This window comes from Rhincodon typus, unplaced genomic scaffold (genome assembly GCF_021869965.1).
Source record: "Rhincodon typus isolate 14 unplaced genomic scaffold, sRhiTyp1.1 hic_rhity00000817, whole genome shotgun sequence".
Classification (NCBI taxonomy): domain Eukaryota; kingdom Metazoa; phylum Chordata; class Chondrichthyes; order Orectolobiformes; family Rhincodontidae; genus Rhincodon; species Rhincodon typus.
The window spans coordinates 1-21,588 of NW_025966455.1; the positions used below are offsets into that span (position 1 = coordinate 1).

The 21,588-nt window shown below is 46.7% G+C and overlaps 1 protein-coding gene across 2 annotated transcripts; it reads right to left on the minus strand.

The window, feature by feature from the left end:
• Window positions 1–512: 512 nt before the first annotated feature.
• Window positions 513–18,079, minus strand: LOC125480944 (zinc-binding protein A33-like). Of its 2 annotated transcripts, none has more exons than XM_048592214.1 (6): window positions 17,525–18,078; window positions 9,756–9,903; window positions 6,614–6,847; window positions 5,173–5,201; window positions 4,954–5,069; window positions 513–2,961 (listed from the first exon to the last, which is right to left on the minus strand). In XM_048592214.1, the coding sequence occupies exons 2-6, from the start codon at window positions 9,888–9,890 to the stop codon at window positions 2,405–2,407; spliced, it is 1,071 nt and encodes a 356-aa protein (XP_048448171.1). In that variant the 5' UTR covers window positions 9,891–9,903; window positions 17,525–18,078; the 3' UTR covers window positions 513–2,404. The 2 variants fall into 2 exon arrangements, with proteins under 2 accessions (XP_048448171.1, XP_048448172.1); XM_048592215.1 differs by having other exon boundaries at window positions 527–2,961; window positions 6,614–6,844; window positions 17,525–18,079.
• Between the last annotated feature and the right edge of the window lie 3,509 nt (window positions 18,080–21,588).

Below are 21,588 nucleotides of genomic sequence, written 5' to 3' on the forward strand. Positions count from 1 at the left end.
ACAATGTAAATAAAGAGGTATGAGGGTGACACCCATACAAAATGTTACGTATTATGCAAATGAAGCAGGGGCATAAGGGTGATGTGACTGGATTAAGAATCCAGAGGCCCAGGCTAGTGCTGTGGGGACACAGGTCCAAACTCCATCTGGGCAACTAGAATTTAAACGCAATGAATACATCCGAGATATCATGATAATCTTCAGCAATATTGACCATGGAATGATTGCTGTAAAAACCCATCTGGTTCACTAATGGCCCATTTCGGGAAGGAAATCTGCAGCCCTTCCCTGGGATGGTCTGCACATGACTCCAGACTCATAGTGACATGGGTGACTCTGGTCCAGCCTCTGAGATAGTCCAGATCAGTTCCAGGTCAATCAGGGACAAGCAACAAATACTGTCCTTCTCAATGACACCCTCATCCCATGAAAGAACTATAAGAGGAAAAAGCTTAATAATCAGGAGATATAAACATCTTAGTAAATCCTTAGACTGAACTATGACATAGAGAGCTGATTAAAGGATTTTCTTCCTTGCATTTTCCTTTATTTTGTTTTAAGAACAGTAAAAGGCACAGTAAGACTCCTCTTCCTGGTGACAGGAGTACAGCTACTTTCATTGCTTGCAAACCCATTGACTTTATCCTCCTGAACTGACTGAAGGATGGTCCAATCTTTGTGGAGAAATGAGCAAACCCACTCCTACACATTAAACACACAAAAGAACTGGGAGATAATTTTCTTCACAAACGTTGAATAAAGATATCTTTCTTTCAATATACACTTATTCAGTGTGTAAATTCCGTGAGGAGTTAATTTTGATCTGATTTGCCAGTCAAGAATCATAAGAGATTGGGTAAAACAGTCCGAATCGAATACTCCTTCCAAATTGAACTCAACCAGGATTCTATCCAAAACTGTGAAGTCCCTGCCTAGAGAGCTTGGTTAAAATTACTCCCGTCACTCAACTCTTTGTGGCTTTTGCTTGTTACAATTTCTGTATTATTGGTGAGGTTGGGATATTCAGTACCAATTTCTGCCCTGACATAACTTCAAACAAGGACACAGGTTTTGAACAGCTTCTGTTGTACAGAATAACTGCTCCCTCTTTTAGCCACCTCTCACCCACACCCCCCAAAAAATAGCATGCGAATGCCAGGTTTCTGAAAATCATATTCAAGTGCGTTTAGAGATGCTGCAAATTCTCAATGTCCCACATTGCATAGACAAATAAGGAAGAAACTCTGAAAATGTCTTGGAGCCTCTCATCGGTAAAATTATTCAGCAAGGTGACATTGGCTGGAGGCACACAGCCACAGTCAAGGTTAAAAACTGTAAGTCTAATTTTCAAAAAAATAACTGGGTTATTACTTGAAGGGGAAACATTTTCAGGACTATAAGGGAAAAGGCCAGGAGAGTCAACTAATATAATGGTCTTCTAAAGAACTAGAAAAGACAATAAGTATGGGAGATTCTTCTGTGCTGTGTCATTCTTTGAGAACTAATAGATGTCCAGATATTAATATAAACCCGTTAGAATTATTTTACACAATGTTCTCTAACATATATTCCTTTATCACAATATTAAAAACAAATGATTGCTTATACGTTAGTTTCCTAAATTCTGGAATTTGCAGGAGATAAGAAGGATCACTCAGATACTTATAGAAAGATCCTGAAAAAGTGCATATAGCTATCCCTTCATCAGCCTTGATCAACTTTAAAAATAAATGATCCTAAAATAAAAACATCAAATGCTGGAAATACTCAGCATCTGCAGAGAGAGGGAAACAGGCTTAGCTCTTCATCAATGCTAGAAGATGTTAGAGGGTAGCATGCTTTAGATAGGTACGGAGGGAGGGACACATAGAAGGGGATAACGTAGAGATTGTAACAAGGTCTGCTCGGTGGACCTCAAAAAATATGAGTTCCCTGTTTGGGGTTGTTAATCTGGTACAATCAGGGACCCCTGGCTGACAGATAATAAATAGGAATGTCAGAGATTCTGTACACTCTGGGACCTGGCCCTGAGGGAGCTGGAGCAGTGTCACAGACTCTCCACGGTAAATACAGGGTGACTTGGTAACAGGATACAGGCCTCTCTGGAGTTATTTCAGGCACTGTGATAGGATGGGAGACAGGAGATAGTGGAAACAATGATGGGCCCAGTCTAAGTGGGATAGAAACAGGACAGGCACAGAAACAAAAGATAGAAGTGCAGGAAGTGTACATGGCAAGAGAAAAAGGAAGCTGTCATTAAAGAGTAAAGTTGTCAAATGACTGCAGTTTCTGAAAGATTAATGTCATCCCTCTCTCCACAGATGCTGCCTGGTCCACTGCAGTTTCTGCTTTTATTTCTGATTTCCACAATCTGCAGAATTTCCCTTTGATTCAAACAAAAATTCTATTCCTCCTGGATTATTATTGTCCGAGGACAGATTTTTAGCGGTTCGGCATTTCTACCCCCGTCGTTGTGACCAGGACTGAAGAAGGGATAGAGTTTCTCAGTGAAAGTTGCAGTGAAAGTGTAGATATGGGTCTTGCTCTCTGCGTTATAAAAGGTCACCTTCCCTCCCTCATAATCCAGAGAGACTCGGATCTTCGTCGGCTTCTCCCTCAGATCTAAATGTTTCCACGTCTTGGTAGCAGCTCTGTACTGGTATCCATTTCTCAACGCGATTATCCAGCCTCCTGTGTCTGGATTCAGATCAATGGCTTCCTTCCTGTTGATAGACTCTCTGACCACACCCAAATCCCATTCAGTCTTTTGTCCCACCATCACCTCCCAGTGGTGTTTCCCAGATGTGAATCCCTCACGTCCCAGGATGCACAGGCAAGGATCGAATCTCTCTGGGGAGTCCGAGAGTGACTGCTGTCTTTTCGTGGTGTGCCTCACACTTGTGAACTCTTCAGACAGGAGGAGGTAAGGATGAGCTGTACAAGGGTCTAAGGTCACTGGAGCTGAGAGAATAGAATTAAACAAAAACTGTTAACTCTCTGAGAGGCTGATGAGTAAGACTGACAATGAGATGATAGACAGAAACAAGGCAATGTTACTCCCACCCTCAGTTACACTGGGGCTCATTGAGCTTCAGTAAATAGCTTCTGATTCCCCAATAATCTATTCGCTTCTGTCACAGGCCAAGTCAGCATTTATTGCCAACCTGGAGTTGCCCCGGAGACTATGTGGTGAACTGCCTTCTTGAACCACTCCAGCCCATGGGACATATAGACGCCACAGTGCTATTAGAGAGGGAGTTCCTGGATTTAGAGCTAGTGACACTGAAGGAATAGTGATATATTTCCACAGTGAGTGGCTTGGAGGAGAACTTGCAGGTAGTGGTGCTGCCCTTGTCCTTCTGGTTGGTAGAAGTCCATAGAAGGTGTTTTGGTGAGTTGCTGCAGCATATCTTGTAGGCAGTTCATTCCATTGCTCCAGAGTATCAGTGGAATGAATGGTTACGGTAGTGATGGGGTGTCAACCAAGCGCGGGCTCCTTCATCCTAGATGGTGTCAAGCACCTTGAGTGTTGTTGGAGCTGCACCCATCCAGGCAAGTGGGGAGTATTCCATCACCTTGTAGGGCTTTGGGGACTCAGGCAGTGAGTTTCTCAACATGTAATTCTTAACTCCTGACTTGCTCTTGCGAGCACAGTATTTATGAGGCCTGCCCAAACTGGTCAATGGTGACTTCCTTGGTGGTAATGCTGTAGCTTCAGCAGTGGTAACGCCACTATGTGTCCAGGGGGGGATGGGTTGGATCCTCTCTTGTTGGGAATGGTCGTTTCCTGGTACTTGGGTGGTTCAAAAGTTAATTACCACTTATTAAAGCAAGCCTGGGTATTGTCCGTGGTGCACCTGATCATGGACTGCTTCAGAATCTGAGGAGTCATGAATGATGCTGAACACTGTGCAATCATACCTGACCATCCCACTTCTGACCTTATGATGAAGGGGAGGTCTGTCAGACCATAGGAAATCAGGATAGGAGTAGACCATTCAGCCCCTCGAGCCAGCTCCGCTATTCAGTAGGTTCACAGCTGATCTGACACTCCTCACGTCCACTTGCCTGTGCTTTCCCCATGGCTGTTGATTCCCCGATAAGAATCTATTTATCTCAGCCTCAAAATACCAAGGACTCTGTCCCCCCACAGCTCTCTGTGGCAAGGAGTTCCAAAGACACTCAACCCTCTACGAGAAGAAATTCCTCCCCATCTCAGTCTTCAATTGGTGCCCCTTTACTCTGAGCCTATGCCCTCTGCACCTAGACTCTCCCATGAGGGGAAACATCCGCTCAACACTTACCTATCAAGCCCCTCAAGAATCTGATATGTTTCAATGAGATCACCTCTCGTTCTTCTAAACTCCAGTGAGTAGAGTCCGAAACTGTTTAGCCTTTGCTCTTAAGACAATCCCTCCATACCAGGGATCATCCTCATGAACCTTCTCTGACTGTACCTCCAATGAAATGCCGTAAACAAGGATTGCTTGAAGAAGAGAGATAACAAGGTGCAGGGCTGGATGAACACAGCAGGCCAAGCAGCATCATAGGAGCAGAGAGGCTGACGTTTCGGGCCTAGACCCTTCATCAGAAAAGCTTGAAGAAAACTGCTTAAAGTATTCTAGATATGGTCTCACCAGCACCTTGTACAGGTGGAGCAGCTGAGCCTAGCGCACTCTCTGTAGGAACTAATGCAGAGATGTGTTGGAGCTTTGATGACTGACCTTCAACAACCATAACCCATCTTCCTTGGTTTCAGATATTACTCCAACTCATGGAGAGTTTTCCCCTCATTCCCATTGACTCCAGTCTGTTGATGCTACACTTGGCTAATTGTCACTTTGATGTCAAGGTCGGTCAGTCTCACCTCACTACAGCTCCTACCACTTCCAGAAGGGAGTTGGTGAGCTGAGCAATTGGAACTTTCTCTGTCTGTTCCTGGATAGCACTAACCTGTGGTAATCACTGTCAACATCTTCTTCCAGACTCTGTATTGCAGAGATCCAATGGCCTTCCCTACATTGACAATAGGACCAGCCTTCACTGGAATGGGGGTGGGTCCCTTTATTCTACACAAAGAGAGCAGTGCAAGATAACAGCAGTGTTTTTGTTACAAATTATGAGCAATTTAAAATAAGAGAATAAAAATAGATTCTCTTTAAGTGTATTTACCTGTAAATTTTCTCCACTTCTGGATATCTCTAAATGAAGCAAAAGATAGTAATTAATCTTTAGAACTTTCTGTTACAAACATAGCATAGATTTAAGGGTGGCACAGTGGTTAGCGCCGCTGCCTCACAGCGCCAGGAAACAGGGTTTGATTCCACCCTCTGGCAACTGGAGTTTGCACATTCTCCCCCTGACTGGGTTTTCTCTCGTCCTCTCCCACAATCCAAAGATGTGCAGGCTAAGTGGATTAGCCATTGGGAATGTGGAGTAATGAGGTGGGTCTGGATGGGATGCTCTTCAGAAGGTTGGTGTGGACTGAATGGCCTGCTTTCACAGTGTAGGGATTCTGTGATTCAGATCAATAGCAGGTTTTCAGAATTTAAATAGTAAAACTAGCCCTTTAGCCTGACAGTGTGAATTTAATGATTTGATATGACTGAAAAACGACGGTATCTTACAGTGCAGCTCACAATGTAGTCAACTGTAATTCCATTATACATTCAGATACTCCTTGTGTAAAATAATCTGTTTCGAAGGACAGTGTGTATCATATTTTCACAAGAACAGAATAGATCCTTGATATGAATGTAGGTGTAGGCCACTCAGCCCATCAAGTCTGCTGCTCCATTGAATGAGATCATGGTTGATCTGATTACTCTACATTTCCACCTAGCCCTGATAACATTGTCTTGTTTATCATGACTCTATCTGTCTCTGCCTTAAAAATATTTAAGGACTCTGCTCCCATCCCTTTTTCAAGGAGAGGGTTCGAAACACTCACAGGCCTCTGAAAGAAGAAGCTTCTGCTCCTCTCTACTGTGAACAGGCCTCCCCTTATTTTCAAACTATGACCCTTAGTTCTAGATTTCCTCCAAAAAGAGGAAACCTCCTCTCCACATCCGCCTCGTCAAGACCCCTGAGGATCTTAAACATTTCAATCAAGTCATCGCTTCAAAACTCCAGCAGATATAAGCTTTCTCATTTTCTGTCTTGTCTCTCTCTCTCTCTTCCCCCTGCCCCCTTCTTCTGAAGACATTGATCCCTCACTGGGACTTAAGACTCACGGTCATTCGTCAAGCCTGAGCCTAAAGTCCACTGGCTATTCAACCGTGTGGATGGCACAAGAACGGAGTAACCAATGCCAGTTGCTCAGTCTCGCAAGTCCAGTTTTCCCCCTGCAGTAAATTTCTCAAACGGGGTCTTTCTACATCCACCCAACTGTGACTTGGTGCACTGTCACATCCAAAGGCCAGTGCAGTGCTCCCTCTGTACTGCCCTGCAGGGTCAACCTGGGTGAGCTGCTTGGGACCCTGGAGTGGGACCAGAATCCATGACCGTGCACATCAGGATCGGGAATGCTGTTGACAGAGCCTTAAATGACAACGTCAGGTTCTTTTGGGAAAAGGCAGGAAAACAGAAAGCCACTGTCCGAGGAGGCACTGACTCTGAGAATCTGGATATGGTCCTCTTCCCCCAGCAATTGCTGTATCTCCTGAATGGTGAAGGACAGCGCTGCTATTTCTTCAGTTATCTTATCAATCTTTCTCTTCACCAGCTGGCTCTTTCTCTTCCTTTCCTGCTTCAGTTTCTGCAAGGCAGTTTTCTCCTCCCTATAGAGAAACTGGTGAAGTTTGTCAAACTCTTTCTTCACATGCTGCTCTGCCTCGTTTATTTGCTGCTGTGGGAAGAGAAAAGTTCAAACAACCAGATTAATAATGGTTATAGTTCAATGACAGAAGTGACACATGTTTCAAGCCATTCTCGATTTCTGACATGCATACGTTTGAGAATAAGGTTTACATTGTAGTACACAGAAGAACCCACTGATATCGACACCACCAAACAGTCTCCGAATGCAAAACTACAGAATAAACCAGAAACAAACCCAGAGAATGCTGGAAAAACCTCACTCGGTCTGTGGAGAGAGAAACAGAGTCAAGGCTTTGAGTGGTTGGGAGGTGGTGACCTGGAGGTATTGTCACTGGACTATTTGTTCAATGATCCAGGTAATGTTCTGTAACTGTATTTGAATCCTGGATATTTCGCTTCAACAAAAATTTGGAATTACGTGTCTAAGGATGGCTATGAAACTGTTGCTGATTGTCACCTTGTTGACTAATGTCCTTTCAAGAGAAGGAAATTGGTCAATCTTATCTAGTCTGTCCTACACGTAACTCCAGATCCCCAGCTATGTGGTTGACTCTCAACTGCCCTTGACAGTTCAGGATGGGCAATAAATGCTGGCCTGGCCAGTGTTGGGCGTACAGAGGAATGTACGGTGAGACTCCAATAGTCTCCAGCCGTTTGGGTTTGATAACTAATCTATAGGACTCACCTCCCACTTCCCCACTCATACTCCCACTGACCACCCGCAAATCCCTCCTGTTCCCCCTGCTAGCTGATTTTGTTAATGGTGTGCATTCTTTCTGTTTAAAATCCAATTTCCTCACCACTTGCCTCAATATTTGATATGATTTGATTTATCATAGTACAGTGAAAAGCTTTGTTTGTGAGTGGTACAGGCATTCATAAAAAACAAGGACATCCAGATCATAGGGTGTGCTTAGACAGAGTGAGGCATACAGGTTACACTGCACAGGAGGTGCGCCCAGCAGTATCGACATTAGCAGGATCAATATTACTTGAAATTAGGGAGTCCATTCGTCAGTCTAATAACGGCAGGGAAGAAACTGTTCTTGAACCTGCTGGTGCATGTGTCTTCTGCCTGATGGAAGAGGTTGGAAGAGAGCATTGCCAGGGTGGGATGGGTCTTTGATGATGATGGCAGGCTCTCCGTGGCAACAACGCGTGTAAATGAAACCCATGAATGGGAAGCTGGCTTCCGCAATGGCCTGGGCTGTGCACACAACGTTCTGTAGTTTCTTACGGCCCTGGGCAGAGCACCTGCTGTACCAGACCGTTATTCACTTGGATGGAATGCTTCCTATCGTGCATCTGTAGAAGTTGGCGAGGCTCCTTATGGGCCAAATTTCCTAAGCTTCTTAAGGAAGAAGAGGCATTGTTGGGCCTTCTTGACTGTTGCATCTACATGGGAAGTCCACGACAGGTCATTGGTTATCATCGCCCCTCGGAAGTTGATACTCTTACCTTCTCCACCTCAGCTCCTTGAACACACCTTTGATCCCACTATCCTTGTAACTTTATAACTCAACCTCTCTGCAGAGTCCTAGATTGTGCTGTCACCTCATATGTCAATTCCCAACACCATTATGGGTCTCTCCTGTTAGATCTCCATCCTGGATCTTATCGAAGTCATGAACGACATCCTTACGAGAAAAAAGGTGATCTTTCCTTCCTCGTCTTTCACAGCCTTGTAAACTCCAATAAGTGCAGGCTAAACCTGTTCAACCTCTCCTCATAAGACAGTTCCTCCATACCTGGAATCAGCCAAGTGAACTTGCTCTAGTATGTCTTTGCTCAGAAAAGAGGCCCAACACTGTTCACAATGTTGTTGATGTAATTTAACCAGTTCCTTGAATAGTTTCTGATTTTTACAACTACTGGAAATTACAAAGCATTTTTCTGCCAATAAAGTAATTTTGTAGTGGAGATAAATGACTACAATGTAGGAAAATTAGCAGTTAGTTTGTGCAGAGCAAGCTCCCAGACACAGCAATGTGACAATGACCAGATAATGAGTACGTGGGATCAACTGAGGGATAAGCACTTGTAAGGACACTGCAGAGAATTTTCTTCCAAAACAGTGCCATGATGAGGTGAGAGTGATATGGTATACAGATTCTGCCCTGTACTCTCAAAATATGTCACCTTGTAAAAGTTGTGAGAAAGGAAGCCTGCTTATACTTGAACCACATGTATGCCAAGCTGTTTGTTGTGAAGCGTCCCAGGTACTCTTAGGCAGCTGCTTCCTCTGAGGTTTATTGTGAAGCTTCTCCAGTGTGAATGAAGAATCAGTTTCCCCAGTGAGGAAGTGAAATTGAACCATAGCTCAGCTGCTTTTGCATTCTGAAGAGAAAAATGTTCTTACAAAAACAGCATGTGCAGCACAGAAATGGGCCAGTTAGCAAAATAGGTCCATACCAGCATTTATACTTCAGCTGACCCTGTTCTCACTCTACTCTGTCTCAGTTTGTCAACATAACTTTTTATTCTTTTCTCCCTTGTTTACTATTCCAATGCTAATATTGATCGCTTTCTCTGCACCTTCTCAATAGCTGTAACATTGTATCCTGCATTCTATTTTGTTGCCCTGGTGCACTTGTATAGTACGATCTGCTTGTAAAACATGCAAAACAAGTGTTTACTGTACCTTGGTACGCTTGACAGTATTCAATCAAATCAAATCAAATCAGATCAGATCAGCTTCCTCTTGAATGCATCGATTTGACTTGTCTCAATCACTCCCTGTGATAGTGAGTTCCCTCTGAGTAAAGAGTTTGCTCCTGATTTCCAACAGGATTTCTTGGTGACCAGTTTATGTTTATAACCCTTTTACATAAACACCTTAGAGTAAAGTTGTTATGCTCAAGTTTACCTTTCGTAAAGGAGGTTTGGATATTTCAACAAAAGTTTAAAGTCTTGTATTTACAATATATTAAACGTACCTTAATGCAAGCTAACCTTCTCTCATAGGTCCTCTTTGAGGTACTATATTCCGTCTTCTTCTTCTGGAGTGGATTTAATAAAGTTTGCAGCATTTCCTGCTGAGAATGGGGCATATCCATTAATTGTGCTGACATCGAGTCTGTAAACCTGCAAATAATTATTAGCAATGTGAACATTAAGCTAAATAGATTCAGCTAATGTTCAAAACTTTGCTGTTTTTAAACAGAGTAATACAACTGATAAAACTCTTTCTACGTGGGTTCATTGGTTCACATAAGTTTAAGACAGACCTCAAAGTGTTTCATCAAGCAATGTTTATGGACATTATCTGCAGCTCTGTTGGAGTTTCTGTCACATGAGCACGGAGGGCACTGTTATATCACGGAATGTTTTAACAGCTCATTTGGGGAGGCGATGGCACAGTGCTATTGGTCACCCAGGGGCCCAGCTAATATTCTGCAGACCCAGTTACAAAGCCAACGAGAGCAGAAGATGGAATTGGAGCTAAATCAAAATCTGGAATTAAACGTCTAATGTTATCACTGTCAGTTGTCGTAAAATCTCATTGTAATGTGCTTTTGAGAAAGACAGCTGCTGGTCTTCATTGGCTCAGTTGCTGCAGAGTGCCACAAATAGCTGAGCTACCCATTTTCTCAACCTTACCCCATGCCTGAGGTGTGGTCACCCTCAGGATAAGCTCACCGCCTTTCATCTCTCTCTCCAGGGAGAAAACAGGATTATGGTGATTACCTTTCGTTTTAATCACTGATTTAAAAAGTGCAATTTTTTTTCTCTTTGTTTGATTGGCCCTCGGTCAGGTTGTATTATTAAATTGTGGCCATCTCCTAAAGTGGGAGACGTGTAGCTCCAGTAACACTGGAGACTCCCTGGCCAATCCCACCCAAGCCTATTGAAGTACCCCAATGGTGTTGAAGATGGCATGGGTTCACAGTGATCCGAGCAAGAATGTTACTTTTTTTTTGTGCCTTCCTTCCTCTGATTGTCTATTTTCTCCCCCCTTATGCTCCCTCTGGGGTCATCTTTTCCATCCTGATCTCTTGCTCCTGTTCAACTGACACAGGAACATTTTTAAACATTTATTTAGTTACAGAATGAGGGTGTCAGTGGTGAGGCCAGCATTTATTGCCCATCCCTAATTGCCCAGAGGGCAGTTAAGAGTCAACCGCATGTGTGTCTGGAGTCACGTGTAGGCCAGACAAGGTAAGGATGGCATTTTCCTTCCGTAAAAGACATTAGTGCACCAGATAGGTTTTTCCAACAACCAGTAGTAGATTGATGGCCATCTTTAGACTTTTTTTAATTGAATTAAATTCTGCCATCTCCCGTGGTGGGATTTGAACCCAGATCCCAAGAACATTACGTGGGTCTCTAGATTAAGAGTCCAGTGATAATACCACTAAGCCACCGCCTCCCCTAGAGGAACAGGAGTAGGCCATTCAGCCCCTCAAGCCCATTCCAGCTCTCAATGAGATCAAGGCTGATCTGTGATCAAACTCCATATTCCTACCTTTGGTCTATATTTGTTAATATCTTCACTTAGCAAACATTATCTATCTCAGACTTAAAATGAACAATTGATCCAGCATCCATTGCTGTTGTGGAAGAGAGTTCTAAATATCTAGCACCTTTTGTGTGCAGAAGTGCTTCCTAACATCTCTCCTAAATGGTCATGCCTTTATTCTCAGACTACGCTGATTCCCCACATTCCCAGCTCCCAGGTTAAAATGAGACTGTTAACAATTCCTCTTTGAGGAACTGAGGAGAAGTAGGAATAGAGACAAAGAAATGACAGAGGAACTGAATAGGTACTTTGCATCAGTCTTCATGGTGAAAGACACCAGCAGCAAACCAGAACTTCAAGAAAGTCAGGGGGCAGAAGTGAGTGTAGCGGCCATCACTAAGGAAGTTGCTGGGGAAGCTGAAAGATCTGAAGGTGGATAAACCACCTGGAGCAGATGGGCGATACCCTAGGGTTCTGAAGGAGACAGCTGAGAAATTGTAGAGGCATTGGTGGTGATCTTTCAGGAATCACTGGAGTCAGTCAGAATCCCCAGAAGACTGGAAAATGGCTTAAATAACACCTCTGTTTAAGGAGGGAGGGAGGCAGAAGACGAGTAATTATAGGCCAGTTAGCCTGACCTCAGTCGTTGGTGAAATTTTAGAGTGCATTTTTAAGATTGAGATTCAGAGTACTTGGAAGTCATGGGTCATATAGGGCTGAATCAGCATGGCTTCATCAAGGGAAGGTCATGCTTGACAAATTTGGAGAAATTCTTTGAGGAGGTAATGAGAAAATTAGACAAAGGAGAGTGTGTGATCTATTTAGATTCCAGAAAACCTTTGACAAGGTATCGCACAGGAGACTGCTAAACAAGATACAAGCTCATGGTGGTCGGGGTAAGGTACTGGCATGGATAGAGGATTGGCAGACTGGCAAAAGGCAGAGAGTAGGGATAAAGGGTCTTTTTCAGGATGGCAGCCAGTGACTAATGGAATTTCACAGGGGTCAATGTTAGGACCACAACTTTCATGTTATACATTAACAATCTGGATGAAGGAACTGAGGGCATTGTTGCTAAGTTTGCAGATGACACAAAGACGGGTGGAGGGACAGGTAGTGCTGAGGAAGGGAGGAAGTTGCAGAGGGACTTGTACATGCTAGGTGAGTGGGCAAAGAAGTGGCAGATTGAATACAATGTGGCCAAGTGTGAGGTTATGTATTTGTTGGGAAGAATTGAGGAGTAGACTATTTTCAAAATGGGGAAAAGCTTTGGAAATCTGAAGCATAAAGGGACTTAGGAGTCCTAGTTTAGGATTCTCTTAAGGTTAAAACGCAGGGTCAACTGTCAGTTGGCAAATGCAATGTTAGCTTTCATTTCGAGAGTACGAGAAAACAAAAGGAGAGATGTGCTGCTGAGGCTGTATAAGGCTCTGGTCAGACTGCATTTGGAATATTGTGAGCAGTTTTGGGCCCCATATCTAAGCCAGAAAGGGGTCCAGAGGAGGTTTACAAGAATGATCCCAGGAATGAAGGGCTTGTTGTATGAAGAGAGATTAAACACTCTGGATCTGTACTCAATGGAGTTTAGAAGAACGAGGAGGGATCAGATTGAAACATAGAGAATACTGAGAGGCCTGGTTAGAGTGGATATGTTTCCACAAGTAGGAGAGACTAGGTCCCAAGGGTACAGCCTCAGGGTGAAGGAATGACCCTTTAAAATTGAGATGAGGAGGAATTTATTCAGCCAGAGGGTGGGGAATCTCTGGAACTCATTGCCACAGAAGCCGTGGAGGCCAAGTCATTGAGTGCATTAAGATAGGGATAGCTGGGTTCTTGATCAGTAATGGGATTAAGGGTTACAGGGAGAAAGCAGGACAATAAGGCTGAGAAACATTCCAGCCATGTTCAAATGATGGAGCAGATTTGATGGGCTGAATGGCCTACTTCTGCTCCTACATCTTATGGTCTGTCCTCCCACCCACCCTTTCAAAGCTGCCATCATTACCTTTTGCCTCAAAAAGCAAACAAATCTTGCCCCCCTCCTTTTCGTGCACTATCTCCCAACTTCCCTTTTCCTCTCTATAATCATTGAATATTTTGTTTCCTCCTTAATCCAAAGTTCCAGTTGGGTCCCTGTCACCTATCAATGACACAGATGATCGACAGAGACAAGAAAAGCGAGAGCTTTCTGTCTCATTCAGTACTTGGTGAAATCTGTGATCTTTGGCATCATTGACCAGTCCATCTTCCACCAATGATAACAAGGTGTAGAGCTGGATGAACACAGCAGGCCAAGCAGCATCAGAGGAGCAGGAAGGCTGACGTTTCGGGCCTAGGCCCTTCTTCAGAAATGGGGGAAGGGAAGGGGGTTCTGAAATAAATAGGGAGATAGGGGAGGCGGATAGAAGATGGATAGAGGAGAAGAGTGGAAAGGAGACAGACAGGTCAAAGAGGCGGGGTTGGGGCCAGTAAAGGTGAGTGTAGGTGGGGAGGTAGGGAGGAGATAGGTCAGTCCAGGGAGGACGGACAGGTCAAGGGGGCGGGATGAGGCTAGTAGGCAGGAGATGGGGGTGGGGCTTGAGGTGGGAGGAGGGGATAGTTGGGAGGAAGAACAGGTTAGGGAGGCGGGGACAAGCTGGGCTGGTTTTGGGATGCGGTAGGGGGAGGGGAGATTTTGAAGCTTGTGAAGTCCATATTGATACCATTGGGCTGCAGGGTTCCCAAGCGGAATATGAGTTGCTGTTCCTGCAACTTTCGGGTAGCATCGTTGTGGCACTGCAGGAGGCCCAGGATGGACATGTCATCTGAGGAATGGGAGGGGGAGTTGAAATGGTTCGCGACTGGGAGGTGCAGTTGTTTAGTGCGAACCGAGCATAGGTGTTCTGCAAAGCGGTCTCCAAGCCTCTGCTTGGTTTCCCCGATGTAGAGGAGGCCACAACGGCAACAGCGGATACAGTATACCACATTGGCAGATGTGCAGGTGAACATCTGCTTGATGTGGAAAGTCTTCTTGGGGCCTGGGATGAGGGTGAGGGGGTAGGTGTAGGGGCAGGTGTAGCACTTCCTGCGGTTGCAGGGAAAAGTGCCGGGTGTGGTGGGGCTGGAGGGGAGTGTGGAGCGGACAAGGGAGTCACGGAGAGAGTGGTCCCTCCGGAAAGCAGATAAGGGTGGGGGAGGGAAAGATGTCTTTGGTGGTGGCGTTGGATTGCAGATGGCGGAAGTGTTGGAGGATGATGCGTTGGATCCAGAGGTTGGTGGGGTGGTACGTGAGGACGAGGGGGATTCTGTTTTGGTTGTTATTGCAGGGAGGGGGTGTGAGGGATGAGTTGCGGGAAATGGGGAGACACAGTGGAGGGTGTTCTCAACCACTGAGGGGGGCGATCTTGCGGTCCTTGAAAAACGAGGACATCTGAGATGTACGGGAGTGGAATGCCTCATCCTGGGAGCAGATGCGGCGGAGGCAAAGGAATTGGGAAAAGGGGATGGAATTTTTGCAGGAAGGTGGGTGGGAGGAGGTGTATTCTAGGTAGCTGTGGGAGTCGGTGGGCTTGAAATGGATATCGGTTTCTAGGTGGTTGCCCGATATGGAGACAGAGAGGTCCAGGAAGGAGAGAGAGGTATTAGAGATGGTCCAGGTGAACTTAAGGTTGGGGTGGAAGGTGTTGGTGAGGTGGATGAACTGTTCAAGCTCCTCGTGGGAGCATGAGGCGGCGCCGATACAGTCATCAATGTAACGGATGAAGAGGTGGGGTTTAGGGCCAGTGTAGCTACGGAAGAGGGATTGTTCCACGTAACCTACAAAGAGGCAGGCATAACTTGGGCCCATGCGGGTACCCATGGCCACCCCCTTTGTCTGTAGAAAGTGGGAGGAATTTAAAGAGAAGTTGTTGAGGGTGAGGACGAGTTCGGCTAAGCGGATGAGGGTGTCAGTGGAGGGGGACTGGTCGGGCCTGTGGGACAGGAAGAAGCCGAGGGCCTTTAGGCCATCTGTATGGGGAATGCTGGTGTAGAGGGACTGGACATCCATGGTAAAGATGAAGTGTTGGGGACCGGGGAATTGGAAGTTATGGAGGAGGTGGAGGGCGTGGGTGGTGTCACGGACGTAGGTAGGGAGTTCCTGGACCAAGGGATAGAAAATGGAGTCCAGATAGGTGGAGATAAGTTTGGTGGGGCAGGAGCAGGTGGAGACAATGGGTCAACCAGGACAGTCAGGTTTGTGGATTTTGGGAAGGAGATAGAAGCGGGCAGTGCGAGGTTGGGGAACGATGAGGTTGGAGGCCATGGGTGGAAGATCACCTGAGGTGATGAGGTTGTGGATGGTTTGGGAGATGATGGTTTGGTGGTCAGGGGTGGGGTCATGATCAAGGGGGCGGTCGGAGGAGGTGTTGGAGAGTTGGCGTCTGGCCTCGGCGATGTAGAGGTCAGTGCGCCATACTACAACTGCGCCTCCCTTGTCCATGGGTTTTATGGTGAAGTTGGGGTTGGAGCGGAGGGAGCGGAGGGCTGCACGTTCTGCGCAGGAGAGGTTGGAGTGGGTGAGAGGGGTGGAGAGGTTGGAGTGGGTGAGAGGGGTGGAGAGGTTGAGGTGATTGATGTCTCGACGGCAGTTGGAGATGAAGAGGTCGAGGGAGGGTAGGAGGCCTTGGGGTGGTGTCCAGGAGGAGGGGGTGTGTTGGAAGCGGGAGAAGGGGTCAGTAGAGGGAGGGTTCGGCTCACGGTTGAAGAAGTAAGCGTGGAGGCGGAGGCGGCGGAAAAACTGCTCTATGTCCAAGCCTGAGTGGTATTTGTTGATGTGTGGGTGGAGGGGGACAAAGGTGAGCCCTTTACTGAGGACTGACCGTTCACCCTCGGTGAGGGGTAGGTCTGGGGGTGGAGGGGGATGGTGAAGACTCGGCAGGGCTTGGGGCTACAGTCTCCTCTGGAGCAGCTGGCTGTGGAGGTGGTGGGCGGGGCCGAGTCGGCGGTGGGCGGGGCGGCGTCGGCGGGCGGGGCCGAGTCGGCGGTGGGCGGGGCCGGGGCGGTGTCGGTGGGCGGGGTCGAGCCTGCTGTGGGCGGGGCCGAGTCGGGGGTGGGCGGGGCGTCGGTGGCGGGCGGGGGCGCTGTGGGGGGGGGGGGCCGAGTCTGCAGTGGGCGGGGCCGGGGCGGCGGTGGGCGTCCTCAGTGTCGATGGTGTTGGCCTCGGAAATGGAGGCGGTATTCGTTGATGTGCCACCGCCTCCATTTCCTCCAATCTCCCCTTCCCCTACCGCATCCCAAAACCAGCCCAGCTCGTCCCCGCCTCCCTAACCTGTTCTTCCTCCCGCCTCAAGCCCCACCCCCATCTCCTACCTACTAACCTCATCCCGCCCCTTGACCTGTCCGTCCTCCCTGGACTGACCTATCCCCTCCCTAACTCCCCACCTACACTCACCTTTACTGGCTCCATCCCTGCCTCTGTGACCTGTCTGTCTCCTCTCCACCTATCTTCTCCTCTATCCATCTTCTATCCGCCTCCCCCCTCTCCCTATTTATTTCAGAACCCCCTTCCCCTCCCCCATTTCTGCTTCCTGCTCCTCTGATGCTGCTTGGCCTCTGCACCTTGTTATCTCAGATTCTCCAGCATCTGCAGTTCCTACTATCTCTGAATCATCTCCCACCAATCCCTGGCCTTAGCCAGCTGGGTGGGTCTGTGGGGGAACAGGCTGCACTTTGTAAGGGGGTGGGTGGGGGCACAGAGCCCCCCCCCCAAGGAATGTGGGTTCAATCCCCAACCAGACAGCTTGTAGGATTTAAATGCAAGCAGCAAATCTGGGATTGAGAGCTGGACCATGCAGGAAGATTGTTGGGTTCAGCTCAACGGCAGATGTGAGGAGAATGCGAATTTGCCCAGTTTAGCAGATACAAGAACTCAAATCAATCCAGCCCTCTCTCTGCACCCCCTCCCACCCCCCAGGGCGATTAGTGATGGGGAATTAACACAGCAGAAACAAATAACTCTGTAAAAAATGGTAACGCTGCCACTTTTCAGTAACAAAAACAGTAAACATCTCTCTCTGAGAATAACAAGGTGCAGAGCTGGATGAACACAGCAGGCCAAGCAGCATCAGAGGAGCAGGAAGGCTGACGTTTCGGGCTCGACCCTTCTTCTCTCTCTCCCTCCCTCCCTCTGAAGGCTGGCTCTCCGGGCAATGACAAGTGCTTCCTGTTGGCCGGATGAGGAACAAAGGTTAAACTCCAGTAGAGAGGAATTTCTGAAAAACTGTTCACCGGATAGATCAGCTCCTCGGCAGCCTCTTGGACAGGGACGATCCTGTGGGTTTTGGAATCCTCGGACAGCAGCTGCTGGTGGGTTTTACAGGAAATTTTCAGCTCCTGCTGGTGTCTCGGATGTTCCTGGAGAGAACTGCCCGTTCTCTCTGCACATGTCAGCGGGCGGGGGGCTCGGTCCCCGTGAAAGGCTTTATCCCCTCAGCCCAGGCAGCACTGTCTCTCAGCTTCCCCCTCCTCCGAACGCAGCTCCTTGGCTATTTCCCTCAGCAACAGGGAGGAAGAGCTTTACACGTTATGTACAATTTCTTGCCCGTACACACTCACAGAAAGCCTCCGGCAGAATTAAAGCCAGCCAAGCCGAAACTGACGTTGCCAAGAGTCAATAGACGCGAGGCTGGAAAAGCACACACACACACAGAGCACTCCAGGAGCAGGAAAGTCCACATTCCGGGCTTCCAGCATCTACAGTCCTTACTGTCTCCAAGTCACGGACCTTGCAAACCTTTTTTCAGTTTCATTTCCCGGTTTGCCGTCACAAAATCCGTGTGAGACCCGCCCCTGGACATGGGCGGAGAGCTGTCACTCCCAGAAACTTGCTGCGACAGGGTGTTGCCACGAATGGAAGCTATTTGAGTTATGAGGAGAGGCTGGGACTTTGTTCACTGGGCGGGGGTGACCGTACAGAGGCACATAAAATCATAAGGGGTATAGATAAGATGGGGCAGCAGTGCTAACCACTGTGCCACCGTGCCAGGGACCTGGGTTCGATTCTAGCCTCAGGCGACTGTGTGTCTGCATGGGTTTCCTTCCCACATTCCAAAGATGTACAGGTTAGATGGATTGGCCACGCTAAATTGCCCATAGTGTTTGGGGATGGATCAGGGTGGGTTGCTCTGAGGTTTGGTGTGGACTTGTTGGGCCAAAGGGCCTGTTTCCACACTGTAGGGATTCTATGAATGGCAGGTACTTTTATCCAAGGTGGGGGATTTCAAGACTAGAGGGCACATTTTTAAGGTGAGAAGAGAAATATTTTAAAAAGACATGAGGGGCAGTTTTTTTACCCAGAGACTGGTTTGTTTGTGGAATAAACTTCCAGAGGAAGTGGTGGATGTGGGTACAGTTACCTTGTTTAATAGTCATTTGGATATGTACGTGAATTGGAAATGTTTGGAGGGATATGGGCCAAGCGCAGGCAGGTGGGACCAGAAAAATGTCAACTCTGTTCACAGATACTGCTAAGTAGATATTCCACAAAATCCCTATGGTGTGGAAATAGGCCCTTTGGCCCAACAAGTCCACACTGACTCTCAGAGCATCCCACCCAGACCGATCCCCCTGTAAACCAACCTAATCTACACATCCCTGAACACTATGAGGCAATTTAACATGGCCAATCCACCCAGTCTCCACATCTCTGGGCTGTGGGAGGAAACTGGAGTACCTAGAGAAAACCCATACAGAATGGGGAGAAAGTGCAAACTCCACACAGACAGTTGTCTGAGGATGGAATTGAACCTGGGTCCCTGGTGCTGTGAGGTAGCAGTACTAATCACTGAGCCACTGTGCCAAACCCTGCCCCCCAACAATTTCTGTTTTTGTTTCTGATTTCCAGCATCTGCAGTTTTTTTCAGTTTTTAGTTTAGTTTGGGATTGTGGTCGGTATGGACTGGTTGAAACAAAGGGTCTGTTTCCATGCTCTGTGACTGTATGACTGAATCAGACCTCCAGGCAGCAGGAAACTCATTCTATATAATATCACCCAAGCTCATGTTGTTCCCTTCATTCTTTCAGGGTCAGCATTTTTATTCCCCATTCCCCAGTTCCCCTCAAACTGAATGGCTGATAATTTCATCCTCCATTGTTGTGAGTCTGGAGTCAACCTGTAGCCCAGACCTGGTAGGGATGGTGGACTTCCTTCCATAACAGACATTAGTGAGGTTTTTACAACAATCAGTAATAGTTGGTGTGGTCACTGTTGACTGTCCATTCCACATTTTGTTAATTGAATTTATATTTCACTAGATGCCATAGTGGGCTATGAATCTGTGCTCCCCTTCACCGCTTTAGTATCAGCCTTTGGATTATTAATCCAGTACAGTTACTGTCAGATCACTGCCTCCCCACAATATATAATTCAATTAATCTTCAGAAATGGCATATGATACAAGCGTTTAGATATAAGATCTTGAGGAACAGTTCGGTAGATCATATGGTAGTTCTGCCTTGCATGTTTGACAGAATTTTACTCAGTAAGTTGATCAAGGATTACGGGGAAGATGGTGAGGATTGTTTGATATTGGGCCAAGCTTCAATGAATTTGTTAATGAGACCAGCAAAACTGCCACAGAGTCAGAGAGATGTACAGAACAGAAACAGACGCTTTAGTCCAACTCGTCCAAGCAGACCAGATATTCTACATTAATTTGGTCCCATTTGCCAGCATTTGGTCCATATTCCTCTGAATCCTTTCTATTCATGTAGCCATCCAGAAGCCTTTTTAAATGTTGTAACTGTGCCAGCCTCCACCACTTTCTCTGGCAACTCATTCCATACACACGCCACCCTCTGTGCGTGTAGAAGTCATCCCTTAGGTCCCTTTTGAATCTTTCCCCTCTCACCTTAAACTATGCCCTCTATGTTTGGACTCCCTGACCCTGGGGAAAAAGACTTTAAATATTCACCCTATCCATGCCCCTCATGATTTTATAAACTTCTATAAAGTCACCCCTCAGCTTCCGACACGCTAGAGAGATTGCAAGCGAATTGTCACTTATTTCTGGCGAGTCCTCTTTTTGTTTCCAATTTGCAGTTTTGACTTTCTTGTGTTTTGCGATTTGAAAGTTGCATTTGTTTTTACAAAAGAAGTTATTGTAAAGGCAATCTGGCAGAGAGTCCCATTCACAATTTGATCCAAAGGCCAGCTTCAAAGAACCTACTGGAGAAACAGATCTCGCCCACAGAAGATCTGTCTGCAAGGCAAGGTTGGTATTCATCAAACCTCTACTTCGCATCTGTCCGAGACTGCGTATACTTATGGCAAGCATTACCCATGCATTGGAGAGGCCTGCAGTTGGACTATACAGCCTCAATACTCTGTTTGTCCAGCACACCAACCTAGCACAAAGCAGGTAGAACTAAAACAGAAAGGACTCAGTTTGTAACCTCCTTGTCAGCGTCTCCTCACTCTCAATGAGCACTGGAATCATTTTAACTTGAATAATGCAGACAGTAACTAACAGGAGCGGATACAATGCTGGGTGTATGTCCTCTCAATGCAACATACTCCTGAAGTCAACACAGTTGTACAATGCAGAAACAGACTCTTCAGTCCAACTCGTTCATGCTGACCAGATGTTCTAAATTAATCTAGTCCCATTTTCCAGCATTTGGCCCATATCCCTCTAAACCCTTCCTATTCATATACCCATCCAGATGCCTTTTAAATGTTGTCATTGTACCAGCCTCCACCATTTCCTCTGGCAGCTCATTCCATAAACACACCACCCTCTGCGTGAAAAAAGTTGCCCCTCAGGTCCCTTTTAAATCTTTCTTCTCTCACCTCTAGTTTTGGACTCCCTGACCCTGGGGAAAAGACCTTGGCTATTCCCCTATCCATGCCCCTCAGGATTTTATAAGCCTCAATAAGATCGCCCCTCAGCCTCCAACCTAGGCAACATCCTGGTGAATTCAGTGCAAACACATCCTTCCTGTAGTGTGGTGACCAGAACTACACACAGCACTCCAGTTATGGCCTAATCAAAGCCCTGTGCAGCTCCAACACAACCTCTCTGCTCTTAGAATCTGTGCCTCAATTGATAAAAGCAAGTGTCCCAGATGCCAAGGAACTGGCAGATTCTCACCACCTTCTGGGTGAAACAGCTTTTCCTCACAACCCCTCTAAATCTTCTGCCCCTTACTTTCAGTCTATGCCTCCCACCCACGCCTCCCAAGGCCATTGATCCATCGACCAGGGGAAAATGTTGCCTCTGGCCTATGCCCCTCAGAATTTTATGCATCTGAGCCATTTCTCTCTCTTGGACTTGGTGTAAAATCAACTTTTC